At 45.1% G+C, this 27979-nt stretch overlaps 1 protein-coding gene and 1 pseudogene across 4 annotated transcripts in view; one reads left to right on the top strand and one right to left on the bottom strand.

Annotated features, from left to right (window-relative positions):
- CHAF1A (chromatin assembly factor 1 subunit A) overlaps nt 1-25343 on the bottom strand; it is a 47444-nt gene extending 22101 nt beyond the window's left edge. The window contains exons 1-7 of one of the 4 annotated variants that reach the window (XM_066344314.1): nt 25069-25343; nt 21506-21553; nt 19293-20149; nt 5697-5753; nt 1873-2102; nt 1572-1632; nt 1107-1175 (exon numbers count right to left, since the gene is read on the bottom strand). In XM_066344314.1, the coding sequence (XP_066200411.1) occupies nt 1107-1175; nt 1572-1632; nt 1873-2102; nt 5697-5753; nt 19293-20149; nt 21506-21553; nt 25069-25120 (1374 nt within the window). In that variant the 5' untranslated portion in view covers nt 25121-25343. Of the gene's footprint in view, nt 1-1106; nt 1176-1571; nt 1633-1872; nt 2103-5696; nt 5754-19292; nt 20150-21505; nt 21557-25068 lie in introns of all 4 variants that reach the window. The other 3 variants (XM_066344304.1, XM_066344331.1, XM_066344324.1) reach the window with 3 other exon arrangements.
- On the top strand, nt 6556-8261 carry LOC136389756 (Golgi-associated plant pathogenesis-related protein 1 pseudogene; annotated as a pseudogene).
- Nucleotides 25344-27979: the final 2636 nt, after the last annotated feature.

The following is a 27979-nucleotide window of genomic DNA, read 5'->3' as shown; positions in this document are numbered from 1 at the left end:
GCAATTTAACAGACTGAAAGTGTTTGTGGTATGTATCACCAAGGATAAAAGTCTTGGCTATATAAATAATTTCTAGATATCAAGACAAAAAACCAATCCTGTAAAGAAATAAAATGGTAAGCAAACTAAAAAGATGCTCAACTGCACTAGACATTATGGAAAAACGTAAAGTGAAACAAAGATATCACTTTTTACCCATCAGGGTGACTAAGTTAAAAGAAATTATCACTTCCAATGCTGGTGAGAGGTAGAGAAGATTGTATTTTCATGTGTTTTGAGGAATGTACACCAGCATTTCCTATTGGGAGGGCAGTGGACAATAACTAATACAGTCTCACTGAAGTGTATACCCTTGGACCTAGAAGCAACATCCACCTCTAGGTGGCTGTCCTAAAGGACAGCACCTGTGCAGAGAGGCATTGTCAGTGACATCCATGGCGCCTCTGATGGAGAGATCAATAGATGAATGGATCTACGCACTGTGATACCATCCATGTTATGAAACATTTTTAGCAACAAAAAAAGAATGAAGTAGACCCAAATGCACCAACCTGGCGAGAATCCAAGTTACAGTTATGCAAACAAAGCAGTTACATCATAAATTCAGAGTGATCCTGATTTATGTGTATACAAATGCACAAGTACACAAAGGGAGCTAAATACAGAAAGAGCTTGAAGGACACCCTTACATTGGAAATGAGTTACCTCTGAAGCATGGAGGGAGAAGAGAAGGGGGGATCTGGGGTTTGCACAAGCAGATGCTAGTTCAGAGAGCGACCAGGTATCAAACTGGAGGAGTGGAATTCTGTATTCTTGTTTTATGCTTAATTTTGCTTCCCATCTTGTGCAAAAGTGCTTAGGGTAAGTACTAGATCTTCTCTTATACCTTTCCACACAGCTCCTCACACAAAACTGTCCATAAAGCAACCTCTAAAAACAGGGAAGTTTTAGCAAATGTGCCACTTTTTGCCTTTTCAAGGACATAGCAAGAACCCCCAGGTTCTACCAGAAATAGAATCTTCCTGTGCAATCAGATCCCCTTTTATTTTTCCAAAGGAAGAGCATGGCAGAGATGAAAAGTAAGGCCAAAGAAAGCTGCTGCTCACCTTGGGGGCCTGTGGAATCTTTGGTTTCTGGAAGAACCTTGTAATTTCGGCTTTCTCTGCTTTAATGCGCTGCAATTTAAAAGATGAGGAAATAAAAAAAAGAAATGGTATGAGTTTTCAAACATGCAAAGGTCTCTAGACCTAATCCTGATCATCTTTAAGTTGAACGCATTATTTTCATGTTATCTCTCAAAACCCATCAACCCCCAACAGGGTACCAAGCAATCTTAGTGTCAGAAGTGCTCCTGTGGGTAGGGGCCAGGGTGTCCAACCATCACATGTGACAGGCCAGCATGATAAGCTACAGGAACATATGTACACATACATGTCAGTCCCTATGGGGCCACTGGGCTTCCCATGATAGGGAAACACAGGGTAGCAATAGGTAAAAATCCTGTTTATGATGATTCCACAATCCATTTTTCAAAAAGACCAGAAATATGGAGGTTCTAGGAGCATGTCTACCTTTTCCTCCTCTCTCAACCGTTTCTCCTCTTCCTTTTTCCTCTTTTCCTCCAGCTTAGCCCTGTGGAACATGAAATTCGGTTTCAGCCAACTAGAGCCCAATGCATACAAAGCCTGTGTTCCTGGACAAGAACCCATTGTGAGTCAGTTCACAGGTCCCTGGAAGACACAGGCAGGAGAGGGGAAGAGGGCAACAGGGCAGAGGCGTCTTTTATCCCTTTCTCAGGGAAGATACAGAAAGGGAGGGAAGGGAGCAGTGGCCTGGCCCCTGGGTCCTCGGCCCACCTGAGAGGACACTCACTCCAGGGCCTCCTGCCGTTCCTTGCGCCGCTCTTCCTTTAGCCGCTGCTTCTCTGCCTTCTCCTTTTCTTCCTTCTCCCTTTTCTCACGCCTCTCCTTCTCCTTCAGCTCCTTCTCTTCCTCTCTCCTTTTTCTGGCTTCTTCCTTGGCCCGCTTGGCCTCCTCCTTCAGTTTTTCCTTTTCCTCTTTTTCAGCGCGTAACTTCAGCTGCTTGCCTAAACGTTCCTTATCCTGCAGCCGAGACAATTGGACTGCTGTGTCCCCTGCAGACCTCCCAGGAAGGGTCAGATCAGCATTGTGGGGATGATGAGTTCAAACAGGGAAAGAATGAAGAAACCCACTCTAGGGGAAGCCTAGATGGTCAGCATCCTTACATGGAAGTTTTCCATCACTTTTCCTTCTATTGTGAGAATTAGCTGTTGTCACAGGAACTTGTGGGCCATTCAAAATAAGATTCACTTAGCCTGACCAGGCGGTGGCGCAGTGGATAGAGCGTCGGACTGGGATGTGGAGGACCCAGGTTTGAGACCCTAAGGTTGCCAGCTTGAGTGCAGGCTCATTTGGTCTTAGCAAGGCTCACCAGCTTGAGCACAAGGTCGCTGGCTCAAGGAAGGGATCACTCGCTCTGCTGTAGCCCCCTGGTCAAGGCACATATGAGAAAGCAATCAATGAACAACTAAGGAGCCGCAACAAAGAATTGATGTTTCTCATCTCTCTCCCTTCCTTTCTGTTTGCCCCTATCTGTCCCTCTTTCTGACTCTCTGTCACACACACACATAAAGATTCACTTAAAATACCCTCTTTATACCGGCAGCAGAGTTAACATTTTACTTAATTAAAAAAGGTTAAGTAGGCCCTGGCCGGTTGGCTCAGTGGTAGAGCGTCGGCCTGGTGTGCAGGAGTCCCAGGTTCGATTCCCGGCCAGGGCACACAGGAGAAGCGCCCGTCTGCTTCTCCACCCCTCTCCCTCTCCTTCCTCTCTGTCTCTCTCTTCCCCTCCCGCAGCCAAGGCTCCATTGGAGCAAAGATGGCCCGGGCGCTGGGGATGGCTCCTTGGCCTCTGCCCCAGGCGCTAGAGTGGCTCTGGTCGCAACAGAGTGACGCCCCGGAGGGGCAGAGCATCGCCCCCTGGTGGGCGTGCCGGGTGGATCCCGGTCGGGCGCATGCGGGAGTCTGTCTGACTGTCTCTCCCCGTTTCCAGCTTCGGAAAAATACAAAAACAAAAACAAAAACAAACAAAAAAAAAGGTTAAGTAAATAAAAAATAAAAAAAGAGGTTAAGTAAATACCCCTGTGCTGCCTATGCAGCATGCCCACTGTTCGTTTGAGCTGCATTTATTTAATCAGAAATCGGCGGTAAAATAGACACAGAGCATCTGCAGGTTTTGCCTCCTTACCTTTAAAACAAAAGCATTTTTCTTCCCATCCCCCCAAAACTGTACCAGATGACAGGGTTTATTTCTTTTAAAATGGAAGACTGGATAAGGCGATAACAGAGAACCTGATCAGTAAAGTCTTAAAACAGTGGGTGAATAGATGAGAATGCATAAAAAATAAAACAAAAAAAATTTTTTTTATACCCTTTAAAACCATTTCTCAGGATCTGAAAGGGAGGGTAGGTGTGAAGAAAGAATGCAGAGTAACTTGTATTACACTAAGAAGCAAACAGCGGCCCTGGTCGGTTGGCTCAGCGGTAGAGCATCGGCCTGGCGTGCGGGGGACCCGGGTTCGATTCCCGGCCAGGGCACATAGGAGAAGCGCCCATTTGCTTCTCCACCCCGCCCCCCTCCTTTCTCTCTGTCTCTCTCTTCCCCTCCCGCAGCCAAGGCTCCATTGGAGCAAAGATGGCCTGGGCGCTGGGGATGGCTCCTTGGCCTCTGCCCCAGGCGCTAGAGTGGTTCTGGTCGTGGCAGAGCGACGCCCCGGAGGGGCAGAGCATCGCCCCTGGTGGGCTTGCCGGGTGGATCCCGGTCGGGCGCATGGGGGAGTCTGTCTGACTGTCTCTCCCCGTTTCCAGCTTCAGAAAAATACAAAAAAAAAAAAAGAAGCAAACAGCTAGTCTTTGATATTAGTTCAAGTGGTAATGTCTTGTTTTAGCACGTCAGTTGCTCATTCCAAAGAACTGGCATGTGGCATTGAGCACTGAATTATTATAGAATCTTGAATTCATGTGACCAGAAGGGTAGTAAGCCTCTAACACAGCATAGGGTAACGTGTGTGTGTGTGTGACAGAGACAGAGCGGGACAGACAGGAAGAGGGAGATGAGAAACATCAATTCTTCATTGAGGCACCTTAGTTGTTCATTGATTGCTTTCTCATATGTGCCTTGACCAGGGGCTACAGCAGACCAAGTGACCCCTTGCACAAGCCAGTGACCTTGGGCTCAAGCTGGTGAGCCTTGCTCAAACCAGATAAACCTGTGCTCAAGCCAGCAACCTCGAAGTTTCGAACCTGGGTCCTCCGTGTTCCAGTCCAACACTCTATCAACTCCACCACCGCCTGGTCAGGCAGCACAGGATAACTTTCAAGGACCATAGCATTACCACCAAAGATGGTCTTCCCAAGCTGAGGAGCCTGACAACTCCACTTTCTGTCTGGGTGTATAATTATGCTTTGTCTCTAGAAAATATTCTACCTTCTTCCCTGATAACCCTTTAGTTGGTTTAATAAAAGCCATGGAGGCCATTAGAGATGTTTGAATGTTTGCTTCTTGCCAAGTATCCTCAGCATCTTCACCTGACATACAAGATACTTAAGAAAGTGGACTGGGCCTGACCTGTGGTGGCGCAGTGGATAAAGTGTTGACCTGGAATGCTGAGGTCGCTGGTTCAAAACCCTGCACTTCTCTGGTCAAGGCACATATGGGAGTTGATGCTTCCTGCTCCTCCCCCCTTTCTCTCTCTCTCTCTCTCTCTCTCTCTCTCTCTCTCTCTCCTCTCTAAAATGAATAAATAAATAAAAATTAAGAAAGTGGACTGGTTTGGACTGAGTAATGAGACTAGCAGCTCCCACTGCTCAATAAGACAAAAGGCTCTGGAATCACAGGTTGATCAGATAAATCAGGTCTCTTCAGTAATACTTGAGTCTCATCTCCATTCCCACCCATGTGTGGCCATCTCTGAAATCCCAGTAGAAAATGAGATAAACTCTAAAGAAGCCATCAAAATCAGACCTACAAAAATCAAACACAGCCATAAGATGAACAGCACTGGAACCACCTGGTAAACCCACAACTGTTACCAGAGCCCAATCCATGAGCTGGCATGGGAGGGAGAGAGCCCACTGGCATTCCCTGTTCTTCCTAGCAATAAGAAGGCCCATGCACTGCTGTGTGGAAATGTGATGATCCCCAAATAACAGAATCCAAGACTTAGCAGTGGACCACTAAGTAATAATCAACCATAGAGTGTAGGGGCCTCCTAAATGCTACTGCATGTGGAAAGGAATGGAACTTAAATCTATTTGTAGGAGACTGGGATGCAAGCAAAGGGACTGGGTTCTTGTGAAGACAATTTTAAGCTATAAGAGGATACACAATTATTATAATAATAATAATAGCTTAGAAAAGGCTTCATGCCAAGCCTTAGGCTTCAACAAAGCTAAAAATGATACAATCTACAATGCCAAGTTATGCAAAATGAAGCAAGAGTCACAATGAGGATCAGGATAAGCCAGGAGAGGTAAAAACTGGGCTCAGGAAAGTACAGAGAGCTTAGTATGTCTGTCTGTCTGTCTGTCCAGGTGCTGTGTGTTGGGGAAACTTAGCTAATATTTAACGCAAAATACGCAGCAGGTTAATTTTCTATTTCAAGGAAAATGTCTTACTCTTTGTAGTCTGATCTTGTTCTTCTCAGCAGAACCTTTGACCAATGTCCTAGTTATCTGAAACGAAAAACATTTATCTTTAATTTTTTAAATTTTTTATTGATTTTAGAGAAATGAAAGGGGGGGAAGAGGGAGAAGGGAAGAAGGAAAAAGAGGAGGAGAGGGAGAGAGAGGGATGGGGAGGGAGATAGAGAGAGGGAGGTGGAGACAGAGAGAGAAGGAGAGGAAAACAGAGAGGGAGGGAAGGAAGGAAGGAAGGAAGGAAGGAAGGAGAGAGAGAAAATCATCAATCTGTTCCACTCATTTATGCATTCATTGGTTGCTTCTTATATGTGCCCTGACCAGAGATAGAACCCACAACTTTGGCATAATGGGATGATGCTCTAATCAAGAGCTACTTGGCCAGGGCTGAAAGACATTTATCTTTAAACACGGGCTCTTGGCCTGACCTGTGGTGGCGCAGTGGATAAAGCGTCGACCTGGAATGCTGAGGTCGCCGGTTCAAAACCCTGGGCTTGCCTGGTCAAGGCATATATGGGAGTTGATGCTTCCTGGTTCTCTCTCTATCTCTCCCTCTCTCTCCCCCCTCTCTCTAATAAAAATGAATAAATAAAATCTAATAAATAAATAAACACGGGCTCTTTCAGTCACTTTCACACATTTAACAAACTGCACAGTCCCTGGTGGGGGGCGGGGGAAGAAGGGAACAAGTGACCCATACTATTAAAAACTTATTTGCCAAACAAGAAAAATGAAAACCTTTCCAGGTGACCAGTTTCCACCATACAAAACCAAGATAACTTAGTGAGTCATAAACTCCAGTGAAGTACACACACGTGCACCTGGGAATGAGGGGGCAATGGGGGAAGAACATGATACAAATGACAGGGGCCAAGCATCAAACAAAGTAAGTTAGAAAATAAAAGGAATGCAGGTGACACGAAGTGGTAAGATTTGTAGCCAACTAGAGAGGACATGTTCTGGCTAAGGAGGATGGAGCTCTTAGAGGCAATCCCCAAATGAGAACTGTCAATTTTATGTGAATTTTGGAGTTAATGCCTAAAAATCAACACTATGTGAATCAAATAAAGTATGTTCACAGGCTGAATTCCTTTGCGCCACCATCTACTCTCTGCCTGACACAGTTCTGCTTTTTATTTTTAAAAATGTTTTTAATTTATTGCTTTTAGACAGAGGACAGAGAGAAACATTAACTTGTTTCACTTATTTATATATACATTAGTTGATTCTTGTATGTACCCAGACTGGGGACTGAACCTGCAACCTTGGCATATTGGGATGATGCTACCAATTGAGCTACCTGACTAGGGGCAGTTCTGCTTTTTAGAATGTAGACTTAACACTCAAAAAAAAAAAAAGATCAGCTGGCCAGGAAATGCGAGGCAGCAGGAGCCCTGGCATACTAAGCTGGCCACGGGCAAGTCAGCTTCCAAATAGTTTAATGATGAGGTCCAGAAGGCCCATGAGTACCAGCAGCAGCATGGCTTCCCGCCACTGAAGCTCTGCACGCTCAACCAGGAGGCTCAGCAGTATTTAGAGGCCATGGTTAGCATGAGGACACCCAAGCACAGCCCAGAGTCCAGCTGCAGGTAGTGTGGAGAAACATGCCTGAGCATCCTACAATCAGAAAAGGAGGTAGCTGGTGGTACAGTGAAATTAAGAACTACAACTTCCAGCCCTGGCCGGTTGGCTCAGAGGTAGAGCATTGGCTTAGCATGTGGAAGTCCCAGGTTCGATTCCCAGCCAGGGTACACAGAAGAAGTACCCATCTGCTTCTCCTTTCTCTCTAGCTCTCTCTTCCCCTCCTGCATCCAAGGCTCCATTGGAGCAAAGTTGGCCTGGGCACTGAGGATGGTTCCATGGCTTCCGCCTCAGGCGCTGGAATGGCTCCGGTTGCAATGGAGCATCACCCCCTAGTGGGCTTGCCAGGTGGATCCTGGTCAGGCGCATGTGGGGAGTCTGTTTCTCTGCCTCCCTGCTTCTCACTTCAGAAAAAACCCAAAAAAATACAACCTCCAGTCCTTGGCCGGTTGGCTGAGTGGTAGAGCACTGGCCTGCTATGTGGATGTCCTGGGTTCAATCTCTAGTCAGGGCACAGAGAAGTGACCATCTGCTTCATCCCACACCCTTTTTTCACTCTCTCTCTCTCCTCCTCCTGCAGCCATGGCTTGATTGATTCAAGCACGTTGGCCCTGGGTGCAGAAGACGGCTCTGTGGAGCCTCTGCCTCAGACACTAAAAATAGCTCAGTTGTGAGCACTGGCCCCAGATGGGGGTTGCAGGGTGGATCCTGGTTGGGGGGCATGAGAAAGTCTTCTCTGTCTTCCCTCTCATTTTCTCACTTGGAAAAGAAGAATAAAAAGGAACTACAACTTCCAGCAGCCTGGCTGGACACTTCATAGACATGGTATTGAAGAATACAAAGGAAGGGGGAAAGGCATCTGCAAGTGATGGGTCCTCCTTCACGGTAGCTAGATATTTCCCAGCATGCAATGTCATCAACCAGGGCTTCTTTGAAGAAAATACCTTGTCTCCAAAGAATTAACTTGCCAAATGTAATGGGCAAGTGGCAGACTGAAGAACATGGATATGCGGTGGTGCAGTGGATAGAGCATCAAACTGAGATGCGGAGGAACCCAGGTTCGAAAGCCCAAAGTTACCGGCTTGAACGTGGGCTCATCCAGCTTAAGCACGGGTTTACCAGCTTGATTGGGTGGCTGGCTGGCTTGAGCATGGGATCAAAGACATGACCCCATAGTTGCTGGCTTGAGCAAGGGGTCACTTATTCTGCTGTAGCCCCCCAGTCAGGACACATGGGAAAGCAATCAATGAACTAAGATGGTACAATTAAGAATTGATGATTCTCATCTCTCTCCATTCCTGTGTCTGTCCCTATCTGTCCCGCTCTCCATCTGTCAAAAAACAAAAATAAACAAAAAAACCCCACATGGATATGAAGTGTCTTTGTGGGTGCATGTGCTTGTGTGTGTGATGCACATGCATGTCTCTTTTTAAAAAAAATTTATTCACTTTAGAAAGGAGAGCAAGGGGGAGAGAAAGAGAAAGAAGGGGGGGAGGACAGGAAGCATCAACTCCCACATGTGCCTTGACCAGGTAAGCCCAGAGTTTTAAACCAGCAACCTCAGTGTTCTAGGTCAATGATTTACCCACTGCGTCACCACAGGTCAGGTATATATGAATGTCTTTTTTTTTTTTGTATTTTTCTGAAGCTGGAAACGGGGAGAGACAGTCAGACAGACTCCCGCATGCGCCCGACCAGGATCCACCCGGCACGCCCACCAGGGGCGATGCTCTGCCCCTCCGGGGCGTCGCTCTGCCGCGACCAGAGCCACTCTAGCGCCTGGGGTAGAGGCCAAGGAGCCATCCCCAGCGCCCAGGCCATCTTTGCTCCAATGGAGCCTTAGCTGCGGGAGGGGAAGAGAGAGACAGAGAGGAAGGAGGGGGGCGGGGTGGAGAAGCAAATGGGCGCTTTTCCTATGTGCCCTGGCCGGGAATCGAACCCGGGTCCCCCGCACGCCAGGCCGACGCTCTATCGCTGAGCCAACCGGCCAGGGCCTGAATGTCTTTTGTACACACACTTGAATATACAGTTTTACATGAACTCACTCTTATCAAAGGAGTAAGTCAATGAAGCTTTTAATCTGATGGTTAGACCGCAATTATTTGAACTCTCAATTTTTAAACTTTTTCTTTTTCACAGAGAGAGAGAGAGAGAGAGAGAGAGAAAGAAAGAGAGAGAGAGAGAGAGAAAAAAAGAGAGAGAGACATAGCCAGGAAGGGAAAGAGATGAGAAGCATCAACTCATAGTTGTGTCACTTTAGTTGTTCATTGTTTCCCATTTGTGCCTTAACAGGGGGAGGGCCCTCAATCCAAGCCAGTGACCCCTTGCTCAAGCCTGTCACCCTGGACTTTTGAACCTGGAATCTAATGTCCTAGGTCAACACTCTATCCACTGTGCCACCACCGTCAGGCAACCTTATTTACTTTTTTTTCCTCTTCTCTTTTTAAGTGAGAGGAGGGCAGATAGAGACAGATTCCTGCAGGCACCCTGATCAGGATCCACCCGGCAATCCCTGCCTGGAGCCAATGCTCGAATCAACCAAGCTATCCTCTCAGTGTGGGGCTGAAGCTTGAATCTATCAAGCCAGTGACTGCGAGAGAGGTAGACATAAGAGGGAAGGAAGAGGGTTGCGTCTCATGTGTACACTGACAAGGGATCGAACCCAGGATGTCTGCACGCCAGACCAATGCTCTATCCACTAAAAAAACTGGCCAGGGTCTACTTTTTTAGCAAACTTCTTTTGTATCTTTCTTACTTATAATATCCATCCATGGACTTTTTATATTTCAAATGTTTGTGATGCTGAGAAGTGAAGTTCATTTCCTGTGATCCTTATGCATTGTAATCTACCTATGGTAGATATTTAAGAATATTAAACCCTTATTTAAGTCAAGGTGCCAGAGGAGGCAATCTGGTATAGAATCCCCACGTTCTAGAGCAGAGGTAGTCAACCTTTTTATACCTATTGCCCACTTTTGTATCTCTGTTAGTAGTAAAATTTTCTAACCGCCCACTGGTTCCACAGTAATGGTGATTTATAAAGTAGGGAAGTAGCTTTACTTTATAAAATTTATATTGCCTGACCAGGCGGTGGTGCAGTGGATACAGCGTCGGACTGGGATGCCGAGGACCCAGGTTCGAGACCCTGAGGTCGCCAGCTTGAGCGTGGGCTCATCTGGCTTGAGCAAAAAGCTCACCAGCTTGGACCCAAGGTTGCTGGCTCGAGCAAGGGGTTACTCAGTCTGCTGAAGGCCCGTGCTCAAGGCACATATGAGAAAGCAATCAATGAACAACTAAGGTGTTGCAACGCTCAACAAAAAACTGATTGATGCTTCTCATCTCTCTGTTCCTATCTATCCATCTCTGACTCTGTTAAAAAAAAATTATAAAGCAGAATTACAGCAAGTTAAAGCATATAATAATTACCTAACAAGTACTTTATGTCAGATTTTCGCTAAGTTTGGCAGAATAAATCTTTATAAAACAACTTACTATAGTTAAATCTATCTTTTTATTTATACTTTGGTTGCTCCGCTACCGCCCACCATGAAAGCTGGAACGCCCACTAGTGGTGGTAGGGACCAGGTTGACTACCACTGGTCTAGAGCATAACATTCTTTTTTTTTTTTTTTTAATTTTTTTAATTTTTATTTATTTATTTTTAGATTTTATTTATTAATTTTAGAGAGAGGAGTCAGAGAGAGAGAGAGAGAGAGAGAGAGAGAGAGAAGGGAGGGAGGGGCAGAAAGCATCAACTCCCATATGTGCCTTGACCAGGGAAGCCCGGGGTTTTGAACTGGCAACCTCAGTGTTCCAAATTGATGCTTTTACCCATTGAGCCACCACAGGTCAGGCTAGAGCATAACATTCTCTATCACCCTGATTCAAACTGAGTGTGGTGACAAGGACTCCCCAAGATGCACGGTTGGATTCAGACACCATGCTGGCCTAATGATTCTAGATTAAAATATGAACATGAATGCAGACTCCTGGCCTAAACTTTCTTCAGAGCAAAAAGTCCTGAAACAAAACTATTAGGTTGAAGAACAGTGGGGATAGAGTTCAGACTTGGACACGTAGCCAAATAATAAGGCTGAAGTGGAGCAGGAAAACCAAAGGTCCATTTCTTTTAACATGGCCTGACATATCGCTAAAACTATGTAACCATGAATTCTCTATCTGGGGAAACCTCAGTCCTGACTAAGACCACGTACAGAATGAAACTCTCAGATTAATGAACTCAAGGCATCCTCCTTAAGGGGCATACCACGTTCTTTCTGGGCTCAGCCTTCCTATCAGAAAGTGCTGAGCAGTCACCTGAAACCCATGTGTCGGCAGGAATTCAAATGCCAAGACTGTGTCTAAGTGAGCGTGTACGAAGAGAAATGCCAGTTATCAAAGCTCTCTTACCGGCCCGACCTGTGGTGGCGCAGTGGATAAAGCGTGGACCTGGAATGCTGAGGTCGCCAGTTCGAAACCCTGGGCTTGCCTGGTCAAGACACATATGGGAGTTGATGCTTCCAGCTCCTCCCCACCTTCTCTCTCTCTCTCTCCTCTCTCTCTCCCTTTCTCTCTCCTCTCTAAAATGAATAAATAAAATAAAATAAAAAACAACAACAAAAAACCTGATTTAAAAAAAAAAACTCTCTTACCTATAACCCTGTGTCACTGTCCTTTGTGTTGAAAGACTACAGTGAACCCTGGCCAGGTAGCTTACTTGGTTAGAGCACCATCCTAACACACCAAGATTACAGGTCGATCTCCAGTCAGAGTACATATAAGATTCAACCAATGAATGTGTGAATAAGTGGAACAATGCCCTGGCCAGACTGGTTGGAGCATCATCCCTATATGCAAGGCTACAGGTTCAATCCCTGGTCAGAGCATGTATAGGAGCACATCAATGTTTCTGTCTCTCTCTCCTTTCCTCTCTCTAGAATCAATCAAATTAAAAAATAAAACAACTGAAACAACAAATCGATGTTTCTCTCTATCTAAAATCAGTTAAAAAATATTATACTTGGCCCTGGCTGGTTGGCTCAGCGGTAGAGCATCGGCCTGGCGTGCGGAAGTCCCGGGTTTGATTCCCGGCCAGGGCACACAGGAGAGGCGCCCATCTGCTTCTCCACCCCTCCCCCTCTCCTTCCTCTCTGTCTCTCTCTTCCCCTCCCACAGCCAAGGCTCCATTGGAGCAAAAGATGGCCTGGGCACTGGGGATGGCTCCTTGGCCTCTGCCCCAGGCGCTAGAGTGGCTCTGGTCGCGACAGAGCAACGCCCCGGATGGGCAGAGCATCGCCCCCTGGTGGGCGTGCCGGGTGGATCCCGGTCGGGTGCATGCGGGAGTCTGTCTGACTGTCTCTCCCCGTTTCCAGCTTCAGAAAAATACAAAAAAAAAATAAAAAAAAAAAAATATATATATATACTTAATGTGATTGACAGACTCCTATGTAAGAGTATTTGGGGGAAGGGAGTATGGGGGAAACACACTTAGCCTTGCCCATATTGTGAAATTTCAGCGCATAATCAAGTGTCTTTTACATTGCTTTCCCTTTGCTGTGAGTCTGGAAATACTAGAATTAACATGACTATCAGGAGCTCTGTTAATGACATCCAACCTCAGCAATTACAATTTATCATAAAACCAGTATCTCTACTGCTTTACTAGACATTTGGGAGGATCTTATTGGTCTGATATAATTTTATATTCATGACATATGGCACAAGCATGTATAGAACTCTCTCTCAAAATCATGTGCCATACGTTTTATCTGTCAGGAACACAGCTGCCTCAAGACCCGGATTCCAGGAGGAGGCTGCAACATATACCAACTACCCCCAGTCATGGCAGATTTAACTGTGTCTGTGCATTAAAATTCCTACATTTTAGCCTGGAATGTTGAGGTCGCCAGTTTGAAACCCTAGACTGGGGCTTGCCCAGTCAAGGCACATATGAGAGCTTCCTGCCCCTTCTTTCTCTCTTCCCTTTCTCTAAAAGTGAATTTTAAAAAATTAAAAAAAAAAAATCCAACATTTTATTCAGGAGAATTCTTTCAGAGCCTGTTTACTCTGGTGTTTTTATACATAAGGAGATCTAATTTCTAAGCTCAGAGCAAATAAGCAGCAGCAAATGAGGTGAAGAGAGGCTGGTATGGACGGGCTTAGCAGCAGCAGCGGAGAACCTAACAGCAGAAGAGAGAAGGCAGAGGTGAAAAGCTATAACCAGAATTGGTCCAGCCATATCTGAGAAAAATATTTAACGTGAGCCTGCAAAACTACTGAAAAACCCCAGGAAACATGTATAAGGAAGTTCTGTCAAGGCTAAGAATTAGAGACAACAGAAATATCCATCAATGAGGCAGACTTTGTAAAGTGCAGTATATCCACACCACAAGCAGTTAAAAAGAGATACCTCTTCCCATCCCAATATAAAAAAATGAGACACCCTTAATTGAAAAAGAAAACCCAACAAATTTACAGTGTACATTCACACAAAACAAAATGATACCGTGCATTCCTCAATGATCTCCCATATACTGTGTATCAGAAATAGAAATAGAACAGCAACCTAGGGGAGAAAGAGGGAGCCAAAGGGGCCTGTTATATGTTAATATACATTTTTTAAACATGGAGAATACTTGTTTGTGTGTGTGTGTGTGTGTGTGACAGAGACAAAGAAAGGGACAGAGAAGAACAGACAGACAGGAAGGGAGAGATGAGAAGCATCAATTCTTTGTTCTGGCACCTTAGATGTTCATTGATGAGCATTGGGCTGGGATGCAGAGGGCTCAGGTTTGAAACACCGAGGTCACCAGCTTGAGCCGGATGGCCTGAGCCCTAAGATCGGATGGCCTGAGCCCTAAGATCGCTGGCTTAAGGAAGGGGTCACTTGCTCTGCTATAGCACCCCTACCCCTCCCCGATCAAGGTACATATGAGAAAGCAATCAATGAACAACTAAGGAGCTGCAACGAAGAGTTGATGCTTTTCATCTCTCTCCCTTCCTATCTGTCTGTCCCTATCTGTCCCTCTGTCAAAAAAAAAAAAAAAAAAGCAAAAAATTATATGGGAAAAAGTTCCAGTGATTTGGGTTTATTTGTACGGAGGCAAGGCAGTAACACAACTCTATCATTTGTGAAATAATTTGCATAAACATTTGCAAATGAACTTGGAAAATGGTTCTGCCCCAAATGATAAAAACCTCTAATGATAATAGAAACTCTTTAAACTAGTCAGGAGACTGGGATTATCTAAAAGAGGCGCTCTAGCCTGACTTGTGATGGCGCAGTGGATAAAGTGTTGACCTGGAACGCTGAGGTTGCCGGTTCCAAACCCTGGGCTTGCCCAGTCAAAGCACATATGGGAGTTGATGCTTCCTGCTCCTCCCCCTCCTCTCTCCTCCTTCACTAAAATGAATAAATAAAATCTTTAAAAATAAATAAGTAAATAAATAAAAAATAAAAATAAAAAAGGCGCTCTAAACTATTGTTTTTCAAAGTGAGAGTCTAGATCCCTGGGAAGGGACAGTAGGATCTGTTTTTTTTTAATTATTATTATTTTTTTTTACAGTGACAGAGACAAATAGGGACAAACACACAGGAACGGAGAGAGATGAGAAGCATCAATCATCAGTTTTTCATTGTGACACCTTAGTTGTTCATTGATTGCTCTCTCATATGTGCCTTGACCGTGGGCCTTCAGCAGACCGAGTAACCACTTGCTTGAGGTGAGCCTTCCTCAAACCAGATGAGCCCACGCTCAAGCTGGAGACCTTGGGTCTCGAACCTGGGTCCTCCGCATCCCAGTCCGACGTTCTATCCACTGTGGCTCTGCCTGCTCAGGCAGGATCTGCATTTTTAACAAAGCTCCCCACAAGGAAAATAAAATACTCCCAAACAACATACATCATATAAGACCAGAGAGTGCCTAGCAGTTTCCAAACACAAAGGTACCAACTCCAGGACTAACAAGAGCACAGTAAAAACAACACACTTTACATGGTAACATGAAAAAAATCTGTAAGCTTCCAGCAAGTGTCTGCCTATAATCTGGAAAGGAGGTGGAGGGAAAATGGAAAAACCAAAGTGTTCCCCACAGTAATGAGGTCAGGAAAATTTCAAACATCAAAGCAAGGGAAACTCTTTGAGTTCTGTACCAATTACAAAAGGCACAAACAAGTCAGGAAATCAAGTACTCCCAAAGGTAAGGAAATAAACTAGAAAGCTCTGTGTCTGTATATGTGTGTAGTTGGAGATGGTCTTCGGCTCTAGTCTCAGGAAATCTTGCCATCACATCACCCAGATGCTCCTGATAATCACTTTATTTAACTCATACTTTTGGTATCACATAGCATCAGGGGGCTCTACTTACTCTGTTGTGACGGACCAGCCCACCTGGAGCAATTTTCTGCCACAGGCTCTGGGGTATCCTAAGCCTTCACCACTTGCAGTATAAATGATCTGCAAAGATGTGATAACAATGCCTTCTAGAGCATTTCAAAACTCCAAGCCTGTGTTCAGAGTAATACCTAGCATCTCAAATTCAGAATTTCCTAAACTGAGCATACTTAGTTCCTGTGCTCAGCTGTTTAAGAGCCATTTGGGCAAGTGGACAGAAGTAAAATTGTTTCATGACAATGCCCAAATATGTGACCTCTTTAATTCTCAGGCTTGGATTTAAGCATACAAATAAATTTAATGGGCCTGATCAGGCAGTGATGCAGTGGGTAGGAAGTTGGCCTAGAACGCTGAGGACCCAAGTTTGAAACACGAGGTCACTGGCTTGAGCGTGGTATCATAGACATGATCCCATGGTCACTGGCTTGAGCAAAGGGTCACTGACTCAACTGGAACCCCCAACCCCAGTCGAGGATCATATGAAAAAGCAATCAATGAACAACTAAGGTGCCACAACTATGAGTTGATGCTTCTCATCTCTCTCCCTTCCTCTCTGTCCCCCCTCTTGCTAAAAAAGAATAAAATGAATGAATGAACTTAACGAAGCTTAATTATTAAGAATGGAAAACAGGCCTAACCTGTGGTGGCCCAGTGGATAAAGCGTTGACCTGGAACGCTGAGGTTGCGGGTTTAAAACACTGGGCTTAAAAAAACAAAAACAAAACAAAACAAACAAAAAAAAACCCCTGGGCTTGCCCAGTCAAGGTACATATGGGAGTTGATGCTTCCTGCTCCTCCCTCCTTCTCTCTCTTTCCTTTCTAAAATGAATAAAATCTTTAAAAAAAAAAGAAAAAAGAGCCTGACCAGACGGTGGCGCAGTGGATAGAGCGTTGGACTGGGATGCAGAGGACCCAGGTTCGAGACCCCAAGGTCGCCAGCTTGAGTGTGGGCTCATCTGGTTTGATCAAAAGCTCACCAGCTTGGACCCAAGGTCGCTGGCTCAAGCAAAGGGTTACTCGGTCTGCTGAAGGCCCACGGTCAAGGCACATATGAGAACACAATCAATGAACAACTAAGGTGTTGCAACAAAAAACTGATGATTGATGCTTCTCATCTCTCTCCGTTCCTGTCTGTCTGTTCCTCTTTCTGCCTCTCTCTCTGTCTGTTAAAAAAAAAGAAAGAAAAAAAAGAAAAAAGAATGAAAACATGTGGCCTGATCTGTGGGGGCACAGTGGATAAAGCCTCAAACTGGAATACTGAGGTCGCCAGTTGCCCAGTCAAGGCACATATGGGAGGCAACTATGATACAAGTTACTTTTTGCTCCCTACTCCCCCAACCCCGCCTTTTTCTCTCAATGCAAGAAAAAAGAAAAAGAATGGAAACACGTGGCCTGGCCTATAGCGGCACAGTGGGTAGAGTGTGGACCTGGAACACTGAAGTTGCCGTTTTGAAACCCTGGGCTTGCCCAGCCAAGGCACATACAACAAGCAATCAATGAACAACTAAAGTGATGCAACTGTGAGTTGACCTATCTTGTCTCCTTCCCTCCTCTTCTCTCTGTAAAATCAATAAATAAAATCATTAAAAAAAAAAATAAAATAAAATAAAAGGGCCTGACCTGTGGTGGCGCAGTGGATAAAGCATCGACCTGGAAATGCTGAAGTCACCGGTTCGAAACCCTGGGCTTGCCTGGTCAAGGCACATATGGGAGTTGATGCTTCCAGCTCCTCCCCCCTTCTCTCTACCTCTCTCTCTCCTCTCTAAAAATGAATAAATAAAAAAATAAAATAAAATAAATAAAAGGAATGATAGCCCTGGCTGGATAGCTCAGTTGGTTAGAGCGTGGTCCCGATGCAGAGGTTGCCAGTTCGATTCCCAGTCAGGGCACATTTAGAAACAGATTGCTGTTTCTGTCTCTGTTGCTCTCTCCTCTCGCCAAAATCAATCAATTAAAAAAAAAAAAAGTGTAATGTCCTGTTCTCCAGGCTAACTGGCTGACACATCATGTGACAAAGTACTTTTGTAAAGGATTAGCAGCAGTCTGGAAGGATTTCAATCAACTAGATGTACAAAAAATATGGCTGACAGCAAAGGAACTCAAACTCTGATTCTGAGAGTCTGAGTAACAGCTCAGGTGGAAATTTAAAAATGTGTATCTGACTGCCACACTGAGAAACTTAGAAGAAAAAAAATTGCTCCACTCTTGATATTTTGTGAACCTACAGAGGAAGCCATTTTCCTCTCATGAAAAACAAATGTAATCATCTAGAAAAAGAACTAGTTCTTTAGAGATGAAATTTCAGAAAGTGATCAAGGCTTGTGGTTTATGGTCAAATTAAAAAGGCTGAGATTAAATGACCCACCTTGGCATCAAAATTTTTTTTTTATTTTTTTTTTTACAGGGTTACAAGGACAGAGAGAGAGATAGACAGGGACGAAGAGAGATGAGAAGCATCAATCATCAGTTTTGTTTTTATTTTTCGTTGCAAGACCTTAGTTGTTCATTGATTGCTTTCTCATATGTGCCTTGACCACGGGCCTTCAGCAGACTGAGTAACCCCTTGCTCGAGCCAGAGACCTTGGGTCGGCATCAAATTTTTTATATGTGTATATAACAAACAAATGTTCCACAAAACCAAAAAACATAGTTAGATATACTTTGGGATTCTTCTTTTTTTAAGAGGGCGAGAGAGGAACAGACAAGGGACAGAGATGAGAAGCACCAACTCATAGCTGCAGCACCTTAGTTGTTCATTGATTGCTTTCTCATATGTGCCTCAACTGGGGGGGCTCCAGCTGAGCCAGTAATCCCTTGTTCAAGCCAGCAAACTTTGGGCTCAAGCCGATGACCTCAGGGTTTCAAACCTGGGTCCCCAGTGTCCCAGGCTGATGCACTATCCACTGTGTCATCGCCTGGTCAGGCCACTTTGGGATTTAACTGATTTTATCAGTTTTATCTACAAGACCTTAAGGACAGGTGAGAACAGTGACATTTGCCATTGTGATTAGAAACCTGTAACAAAGTCATCCTTCTGGGGTCCTTAAAAACGGTGCCAGCTTTCTCCTTCTTTTGTTCCTGTTGCTCTGACTGAGGTTTTTAAGATGGGAGGCCATGTTCACAAGAGCTCATTCTATAGAATTCCCTGTTTTAGTCTTCCTCCTATCTTAGGGTCTATTCACCAATGCTGATTGACTTGACTACCAACAACCCAATAAGTCTTTGTTATTACAGAAAGAAGGAATGGAGGGAGCTGAAGCTAAAGTCTGACATGAGGGGTTATAGCTGCCTGCTTACCACCATCATTTCCTAAAATGGTTAAATTGACCAGACCATTAACTAGGTGGGAATAACAAAAGCTCAACACACTGGTGATTGAACCAGCCACCAACACATCCTAATGTACGGAAAACATCACTGAATACCTCGAATGGTCTGATTCTAGAAAGAATCAAAATTCTGCATCAGAAGTTACAAGACTAGTTTGTAGCCCCACTCATTCAGCCACTAACCATCTGAGGAACACTGTGTCCCCAGGTGAAAAGGGGCCAGATTAGAAGTGCTATTAGCACTAATATGCTAGGATTTGGGGAGATACTCACTCTGCAGACAGGTGTGGGGGTGGGGAAGGGATTGGGACTGTTGTGCTGATTTTCAGAAGCAGACCACCCCTCAGGTGAGCTGGTAGGAGAAGAGCTCAGGGAAGAATGGCTGAGGACAGAGTCTTCTTCGGGGCCAGACTCTAGCATCTCACTCTCAGAGGGCATGCCTTGGTCCAAATGGGTTGTTGGAGACTTGGCTTCAGGTTTTATACCCAAGATATCCTGCAAGACCACTACAGGCACCTTCCCTTTGAAAAAGATGCCCCTGACTTTGCTCCAACCATCTTGGTCCTTCTCTGAGCACATTCTTGGACCATCTGTCAACTCAGGGCAGCTTTGAGGTGCTTTCTGCAGATCTCTGCTCTTCTCTGTGCCTCCTGAATCGGCACTGTCCTCCTCTGCTTTGCATGAAATGTCTAAAAGGGTCTCTTCAGGAAATGTCAGCTTGTCCTTCTGACTAGTCTTTGGCAGCACCCCCTCATCTCTGGCTTCTTCTCTGAACCCATGTACAGCCTCCTCCAAGGAGGAATAGGCTGCAGAATTTAGCTTACTATGGAGCGCAATATCGTCTGGTTGGTTACTTGAGTCCTCCGTCAAATCAATGACTGTGGTCTCATCAATACTGGTTTTAACGCCACTTCTTAAAAAGTTATCTAAAGGACCCTTCCCATTGACAAGCTTTGGCCTAAACTCTATGTCAGAATCCACATGAAGGTTATTCTCCAAGTTGTCCAAAGAAGTTTCTACATCGGGGACTTGACTTTGCATGGGAGCACTTGGAGAGCTTCTTGCGCTGTCCGACCCATCCTCAGTCTTCTCCTTTGGGGCAAGATTCAGGCGCTTGAAGGGCAGACGAGCTGAAATGAAGAGAGAAGAAGGCCATCTTTACAACCAAAGTGTGAATAGTGACAATTGATCAGTACTTTTTCTACATGCTCAAAAATGATCAGCCTTGTTGGGCTTGGGTGGGGGTGGGGGTGTTGCTCACATACTTTATCAGTTTATAAAGCAATCATGCCCTTGGGTCCTATGGTTTGCCCCTAATTCTTAAACCTAGGGAGACTGTTAGGGGCAAAAAGAAAACCAATTAGAAAGTGACGGAAGACAGCTGGACTTTGGGTGATGGGAATGCAGCATAATCAAATGTCAAAATAACCTAGAGATGTTTTCTCTGAACATATGTACCCTGATTTATCAATGTCACCCCATTAAAATTAATTAAAAAAAATATTGTATACCCACAAGCATTGTGAAATTAAACATCAGAAACGTAAAACAAAACAAAACAAAACACAACCCCTAGGGAGACTGTTGCTCTTAACACAGTTCCCACCATCACCCAACCTGCTATCAGTCATCACAAGAGAAGGCAAACTGCTCAAGGGTGAACTAGATACCAAATTTTTAAAAAATTCACAATCCAGCCAATGATCTGGCCTCAGTGTAAATGTGCTCAATTTTTTTACACAAAGGGATTTGAGGACATTTATCTTCCTGTACAATAATGGTTCAATTGGGGCAGCTGTGCCCACCAGGGAACATCTAGCAATGTCTGGAGACATTATTGGTTTCATGACTTAGGGAAAGAGGCCCAGATACTTTACCAGATGGAGCTAAACTCTACAATATACAGGACAGTCAACCCACCACCCTCGAAAAATTATAAAATGTCAATACTGCTGAAGTAGAGAAAGGCTGCTATAAAGGCAGTGACCTCTGGATTTGCTCCTGGGAACCTAAGGAAACAGTAGTGTAATAAAACAGGTTCCTGGGCTCTCAAATGTAAAGTGCAACTGTTTTTCTCCCCTCTAGCCCCCTTGATACTGCTGGTAGGGACCCCAATAGACCAGTGGTCCCCAACCCCCGGGCCGCGGACTGGTACCGATCCGTGGGCCATTTGGTACTGGTCCGCAGAGAAAGAATAAATAACTTACATTTCCGTTTTATTTATATTTAAGTCTGAACGACGTTTTATTTTTTAAAAATGACCAGATTCCCTCTGTTACATCTAAGACTCACTCTTGATGCTTGTCTCGGTCCCACCCTAAAGGCCGGTCCGTGAAAATATTCTGACATTAAACTGGTCTGTGCCCCAAAAAAGGCTGGGGACCACTGCAATAGATTACCACTGTTCAAGGAGAATTAAAAATATAACTGAGAAAATGAAGGATATAAATTAGAAACAAATATTTAATCTATTCCCAGAAAGTTACCTTGTATTAACTTCTTGACTGGAAAAGCTGGTCTGTCTTTGCAATCCACTGCTTTGAATAGAAGTATCAAAGGATAAGTTATTAAATGCTGGAAATAATGAACAAATACATAAGTAGCACCTATTATGTACAAAGTAGTCCAATGGGAGTGACTTTGCCACCCTCGCTCTGGGGAGTTGGCAATGTTTAGGGACACTTGGTTATCATGACTTGGGGATAGGGTGCTACTCACATTTAGTAGATAGAAGAGAAGGACACTGTTAAATATCCTATAATACAAAGGCTGGCCCACCACGACTAGGAATTATCTGGCCTTGCCTGACTTGAGGTGGCGTAGTGAATAATGCTTCAACCTGGAACACTGAAGTCACCAGTTTGAAACTCCAGGCTTACCAGTCAAGGCACATAAGAAAAGCGTGAGTTGATGCTTCCTGCTCGGCCCTCTCCTTTTCTCTCTCTCTCTACAAAATCAATTTTAAAAAAATTATCTGGCCCAAAATGTTACTAGGTTAAGAAATCCTGCCCTGGATACTGTCACACCTTCTTGGTTCATTTTCCTTGTGGCATCTATCACATAAAGGAAAATCAACAAATACAGTAACAGCAACAACTAAGAGGAGAAGGAGTTAAAGTAGAGATGAGAGAAAATGCTGTATCCCCAATGTCACCATTAATAGGACCGCAAAACATCCACCTTCAATCCAACCAGTTCTATAAAATTAGAACAGGGTTTTTAAAAATAGTTTATGAAGATAATACACTGTACAACTTAAAGCATTTTTTTTTCTTTTCTGAAGTTGGAAATGGGGAGGCAGTCAGACAGACTCCTGCATGCGCCCGACCGGGATCCACCTGGCACACCCACCAGGGGGTGATGCTCTGCCCATCTGGAGCATCGCTCTGTTGCAACCAGAGCCATTCTAGCGCCTGAGGCAGAGACCGCAGAGCCATCCTCAGTGCCCAGGCCCAGTTTGCTCCAATGGAGCCTTGGCTGCGGGAGGGGAAGAGAGAGACAGAGAGGAAGGAGAGGGGGAGGGGTAGAGAAGCAGATGGGCGCTTCTCCTGTGTGCCCTGGCCGGGAATCGAACCCGGGACTTCTGCACGCCAGGCCGACGCTCTACCACTGAGCCAACCAGCCAGGGCCAACTTAAAGCATTTTGAGCTTGCCAGGCAAAAGCTGAAGTGTTGTCAAAATATAATAAGGGAAAATGTCTTCCTGTACCAAAAAAAACTCAAGAAAAGCATCTAATAATACCAAAACTGATGCAGAAATGACTGTAAGTAAATATTTTTAAATGGAATAAGTTTAGAAGCTCATACCTGTGAGAAGAACTGGTTTGGAAAAATCTAGTTTATTTTGGGCAATCTACATATATTTTGTAAAAGACACACACAAGTTAATTTTTTTGGGGGGAGGGAGAGGCAGGGAGAGAGAGAGAGGGAAAGGAGGGAGGGAGGAAAGGAAAGACACAGGAACATTGAGCTGCTCCTGTATGTGCCCTGACTGGGGAATCGAACCAGCAACCTCCCCGCACCAAGACAGTGCTCCAATCAATCGAACGAACTATCCAGCCAGGGCTTAAAAAATTTTTTTTTTAAATTTATAGACAGAGAGGAAGAGTGAGAGAGGGGAAGGAGAAGGGAAGCATTCATTTGTAGTTCCAGTCATTTATTCTTTGGTTCCTTCCTGAGTGTGCCCTGACGGGGGATTGAACCTGCAATCTTGTCATTTCAGGACGGCATTCTTTTTTTTAACTTTTTTTTTTTCCAATTTTTATTTATTCATTTTAGAGAAGAGAGAGAGAGAGAGAGAGAGAGAGAGAGAGAAAGAGAGGAGAGACAAAGAGAGAGAAGGGGGGAGGAGCTGGAAGCATCAACTCCCATATGTGCCTTGACCAGGCAAGCCCAGGGTTTCGAACCAGCGACCTCAGCATTTCCAGGTTGACACTTTATCCACTGCGCCACCACAGGTCAGGCCAGGATGGCATTCTTAACCGACTGAGCTAACCGGCCAATGCCAAGTGAATATTTTTAAATTCAAACCACAGCTTTCTGAAAATTCAGCTGTCCATAGATGAAACTGCCTTCCCTCCTTCCAAGCTCAAAATATAAGGTACCCAGAAGACTCATATTTTCTTTCTACTCATTTCAAGACAATATCATCCCCAAGTTTTCAGTAACCAAAAACATGGATTACCAGTCCCCACCCCACAACTAAAGTACACACAATCTTTAGTCACTTAAAGTTATTTTTAGTACAATCACACCATTTATTGGTGTGGTACTGAGTCAACAGCTTTGATACAAGTGAAACAGAAATGACCTGGGCACAGAAGCAACCTCAGGTCAACCAAAAAAGGGACCCTATCCAGGGATCCAGAGTGTTCAAAGGTATACACCCAATTACCCCACACTTGTGTATAAACTAACCACTGTTCTTTATTCTGATGTTACATCCCACTGAATTTTATTTGGTGTTAAAAGACCCTTTCCTTTTATAATAGTATGATCATAGCAGGTAATGTGCTTTTTTTATTTTATAATTAAATATTTTTACTGAGTCAAGTGATTGTCTGTGACAATCACTCCCCCTAACTTTATTTATATGAATTTTACTTTGTGAAATCCCCAAATCTGGAAACAATTAGAGCAGTGGTTCTGCCCCCCAGGGGCACTTGGCAATGCATGGATATATTTGGTTGTCATACCTGGGGGGAGGGGTTGCTATTGGCATCTACTGTGTGAAGACCAGGGATGCCATTTGACACCCTCAAGTACACAAGACGGCCCCAAATATCTACAGTGCTGAGGTTGAGAAACTCTGAATTAGTCTAGATGTCCCTGAGAATCCTTAATTCAGTCAATCAACACACATCTATTGGGCACCTACTATGTGCCAAGCATTGGGCCAAGAGCTGGGGATAAAATGGGAGTCAAGGAGGGGAAAGGGCAGTTTAGTCTTCCATAGTTCAGCATCTTATGTTTACGGGGCCTGCTAGGTGCTACAAAACCCATCCCAAGACACAGTAAGGAAAAACACCGGAATATGCGGCAGGATCAAGAATCGGGAGTCCCAACTTCCTGACGATCCCCACCATCCAGGCCTCTTACCTGGGCTTGCCCTGACCCGCAGACGCAGCTGTTCTGGTCCACAAGCCCATGTGACCCAGGGCCTCAGTTTACCCACCCAGCCAGAGGGTCGCTGCAGGGTCCAACTTGTTCAGAGGACACCAACGCAACCTGCAGAGCTGGCCCTTTCGCCTCCCTGGGTCTCAGTTCCCCTTCCTGTCCACACTGACCCGACTCTGCAGAGGGTCCTGAAAGAAAGAACTTAACGCAAAAAGCACAAGGAAAAAAATAGTCGCAGCTGCAACAATAACGTCAAAGAGGGCTCCCTTCGAGTTGCAAGGCCCTTCTTTGGGTTGTAAAGACCCCAAGAACCGAACACCAGGCGCAGAGAATCGGCCCGGACCGGGGAGGCCCGTCTGCTCCCAATCACTGCCTCGGCCTGCACAGGCCGCCCGCCGCGCCCCCATTACCTCTCAGTGCGGTCCCTAACCTACCTGTGGCCACTCCCCTGGGGCCCAGAGCCCCGCACTCCGGCTCCTCCAGCATCGCACCGGCAGCCGCTCGAGATCCCTTCGGACAGCAGAAGCGCGGGCTACGTTCAGGCGGCCGCTGCTGCTCGCCTCCCGCCCGCGCCGCTGCTGCCGCGGCCGCCGCGCTCGTATTTGGCGGGAACCGCGGCGACCCCCACAGCCCGCACGCCGATTGGACGAAACCACATCACATGACGTCCCGCCTCAGGAAATGAGGAACGCAGGAATTATCCTCGCGAGATCCGTGGCTTCCATTCTTGCCCATAGCTCCGCTATTGATATTCCCGAGGAGGAGCGGGCTTTCTCTTAGCGAGCTGTTATTGGTGGAAAGACGATGTTCTGTGATAGGGGTGGGATGTGTCAAGCCAAGAAATTTGCACTGTGATTGGTTAAATGCGTGGGATCGGTCGCTAGGAGGAGGAGGTCCAGGCGCTTACGTCAAGACTAAACGTTTTACGTAGGGCGCTGGTGATAACCTGAAACGAAGATTTAGATGAAGAGTGAAGTTTGAGTTTTTCCCAATTGAGTATCGGCTGACTATAGCCACAGTAATTAAAATTATAAATGACTTTATATATGAAGAAAATAAATTAAATCTGGGTAGCGCTTTAGAAGCATTTGATATGCAGTAAGTATATTCAGAGAAAATTAGTGAAATAGATGTTTCTGGTTTAATCCTCAGAATTTTTGTATAAGCTGTTTCCTTGTCTAGAAAACGTTTCCCGCAGTTCTTTTCCTGGCTACTTTCAACCTAACTTTCATATCTTGGATCGACACCTCAGAGAAGCCTTTTTCCTTACACCCAACAAGAAATGCCTTCAACGTTCTCTTTAAAGCAATTACAGCTTATGTTTGTTTGCATATTATTTGACTAGTGAATTAATTTCTGTTTATCATTAGCTTTATGAGGGCAGGAATTATTTATCACTGTATCCCCAGGACCTATCATTGACTGATACAATACAAAAAGGTACTCAAATATTTGCATGAAAGTATTGTATAAATATTTGATTGGACTGTGTGATCATATAGGTTAAAAGTCTCACAGAACAGAGACTTTCAGTGTCAGCCTGCAAGTCTTAGATATAGGTTTTCTTCAGCACAAATTGAATCTCAAACAGAGCAGAAGTGAGAAGATTGAAAGTGAGCCCAAGTTTAAAATTCTATTGGTATTCTAAATTTTTTTTTGTATTTTTGTATTTTTCTGAAGTGAGAAGTGGGAGGCAGAGACAGGCTCCCGCATGTTCCCCACCAGGATCCACCCGCCAAGCCCACCAGGGGGCGATGCTCTGCCCATCTGGGGCATTGTCCCGTTGCAACCAGAGCCATTTCTAGCGCCTGAAGCGGAGGCCACAGAGCCATCATCAGCGCCTGGGCCAACTTTTTGCTCCAATGGAACCTTGGCTGCTGAAGAGGAAGAGAGAGATACAGAGAAAGGAGAGGGGGAAGGGTGGAGATGCAGATGGGTGCTTCTCCTGTGTGCCCTGGTCAGGAATCAAACTCGGGACGTACATACACTAGGCCAACGCTCTACCACGGAGCCAACCAGCCAGGGCTTATCGCTATTATAGATTGGGTAATTATATAAATCATTAAAATTGGTTGACAGCAATATGGAGAAATTGAGAATTTGGGGCTAGTTATGTCTTATTCAAGGCCTCAGTTTCCCTGTATGAATCACGAGTATGTTTTCCTTCTTTTCTCTGTTTTGGCACTTCGCAACAATTTAGACCAGAGGATCGCTGTTGGGGGTGCCCATCATGACCACAGGGGTATTTTTTCAAACCATTCATAATAACCCCGTGAGGATCTTTGGGAGGGAGGTTGGGGCATTCATATTCTGAAACAATTCTCTGATCTAGTTCAGTACCTTCTTGTTGGGGCATTTGGAAACTTCCAGTAATCTGCTACAGAAAATCACCCATATGTGTCAGAGATTTTAGCCCTGAAACTGCAAGCACTTTAGCTCTAGTCACTTGTTCCTCTTTTGGGATTCATGTATTCGTTCTGACGCATTATTAAATTCCAACTCATTCAATACATTTCTTTTTTTTTTTTTTTTTTTGGAGAGAGTCAGAGAGGGGGACAGATAGGGACCAACAGCAGACAGACAGGAAGGGAGAGAGATGAGAAGCATCAAGTCTTCATTGCGGCATCTTAGTTGTTGATGATTGCTTTCTTATATGTGCCTTGACCAGGGAGCTACAGCAGAGCGAGTGACCCCTTGCTTAAGCCAGTGACCTTGGGCTCATGCCAGTGACCTTGGGCTTCAAGCCAGGGACCTTTGGACTCAAGCTAGCATCCATGGGGTCTATGACCCACGCTCAAGCCAGCGACCCCTTGCTCAATCTGGTGAGCCCACGTTCAAGCCAGCGACCCCTTGTTCAATCTGGTGAGCCCGCGCTCAAGCCAGCGACCTCAGGGTTTCAAACCTGGGGGCCTCCGTGTCCCAGTCCTACACTCTATACACTGCGCCACCACCTGGTCAGGCTCATTCAATATATTTTCATCAATACGAATTGATTTTAAGTCACTATCAATAAACATGTACCAATCCATGAAGGCTTCCTAGAGGAGGCAATATTCCAGGCAGAGTCATCTTTTGAACACTTAAACAATGGGGGAAGATTAAGGAAGAAGGAGGAAGAGAGGAACAACATTAACAAAAGCCCATAGGCAACAGGAATCATGGAATAAAGAAGAGGTAGATAGCCACCAAAATCAGAGGGTTGAGGGGGCCAAATTATGCAAACTTTGTAGGACATATTAGTAAGCTGAGTCTGACCTGTGGCAGCACAGTGGGGAAAAGTGTGGACCTGGAATGCTGAGGTCACCGGTTCTAAACTCTGGGTTTTCCGAGTCAAGGCACATACAA

The sequence above is a fragment of the Saccopteryx leptura genome, chromosome 1 (assembly GCF_036850995.1).
Source record: "Saccopteryx leptura isolate mSacLep1 chromosome 1, mSacLep1_pri_phased_curated, whole genome shotgun sequence".
NCBI lineage: Eukaryota > Metazoa > Chordata > Mammalia > Chiroptera > Emballonuridae > Saccopteryx > Saccopteryx leptura.
Note: the sequence above shows the minus strand (reverse complement) of the source record. Positions and strands in the feature narration are given on the sequence as shown.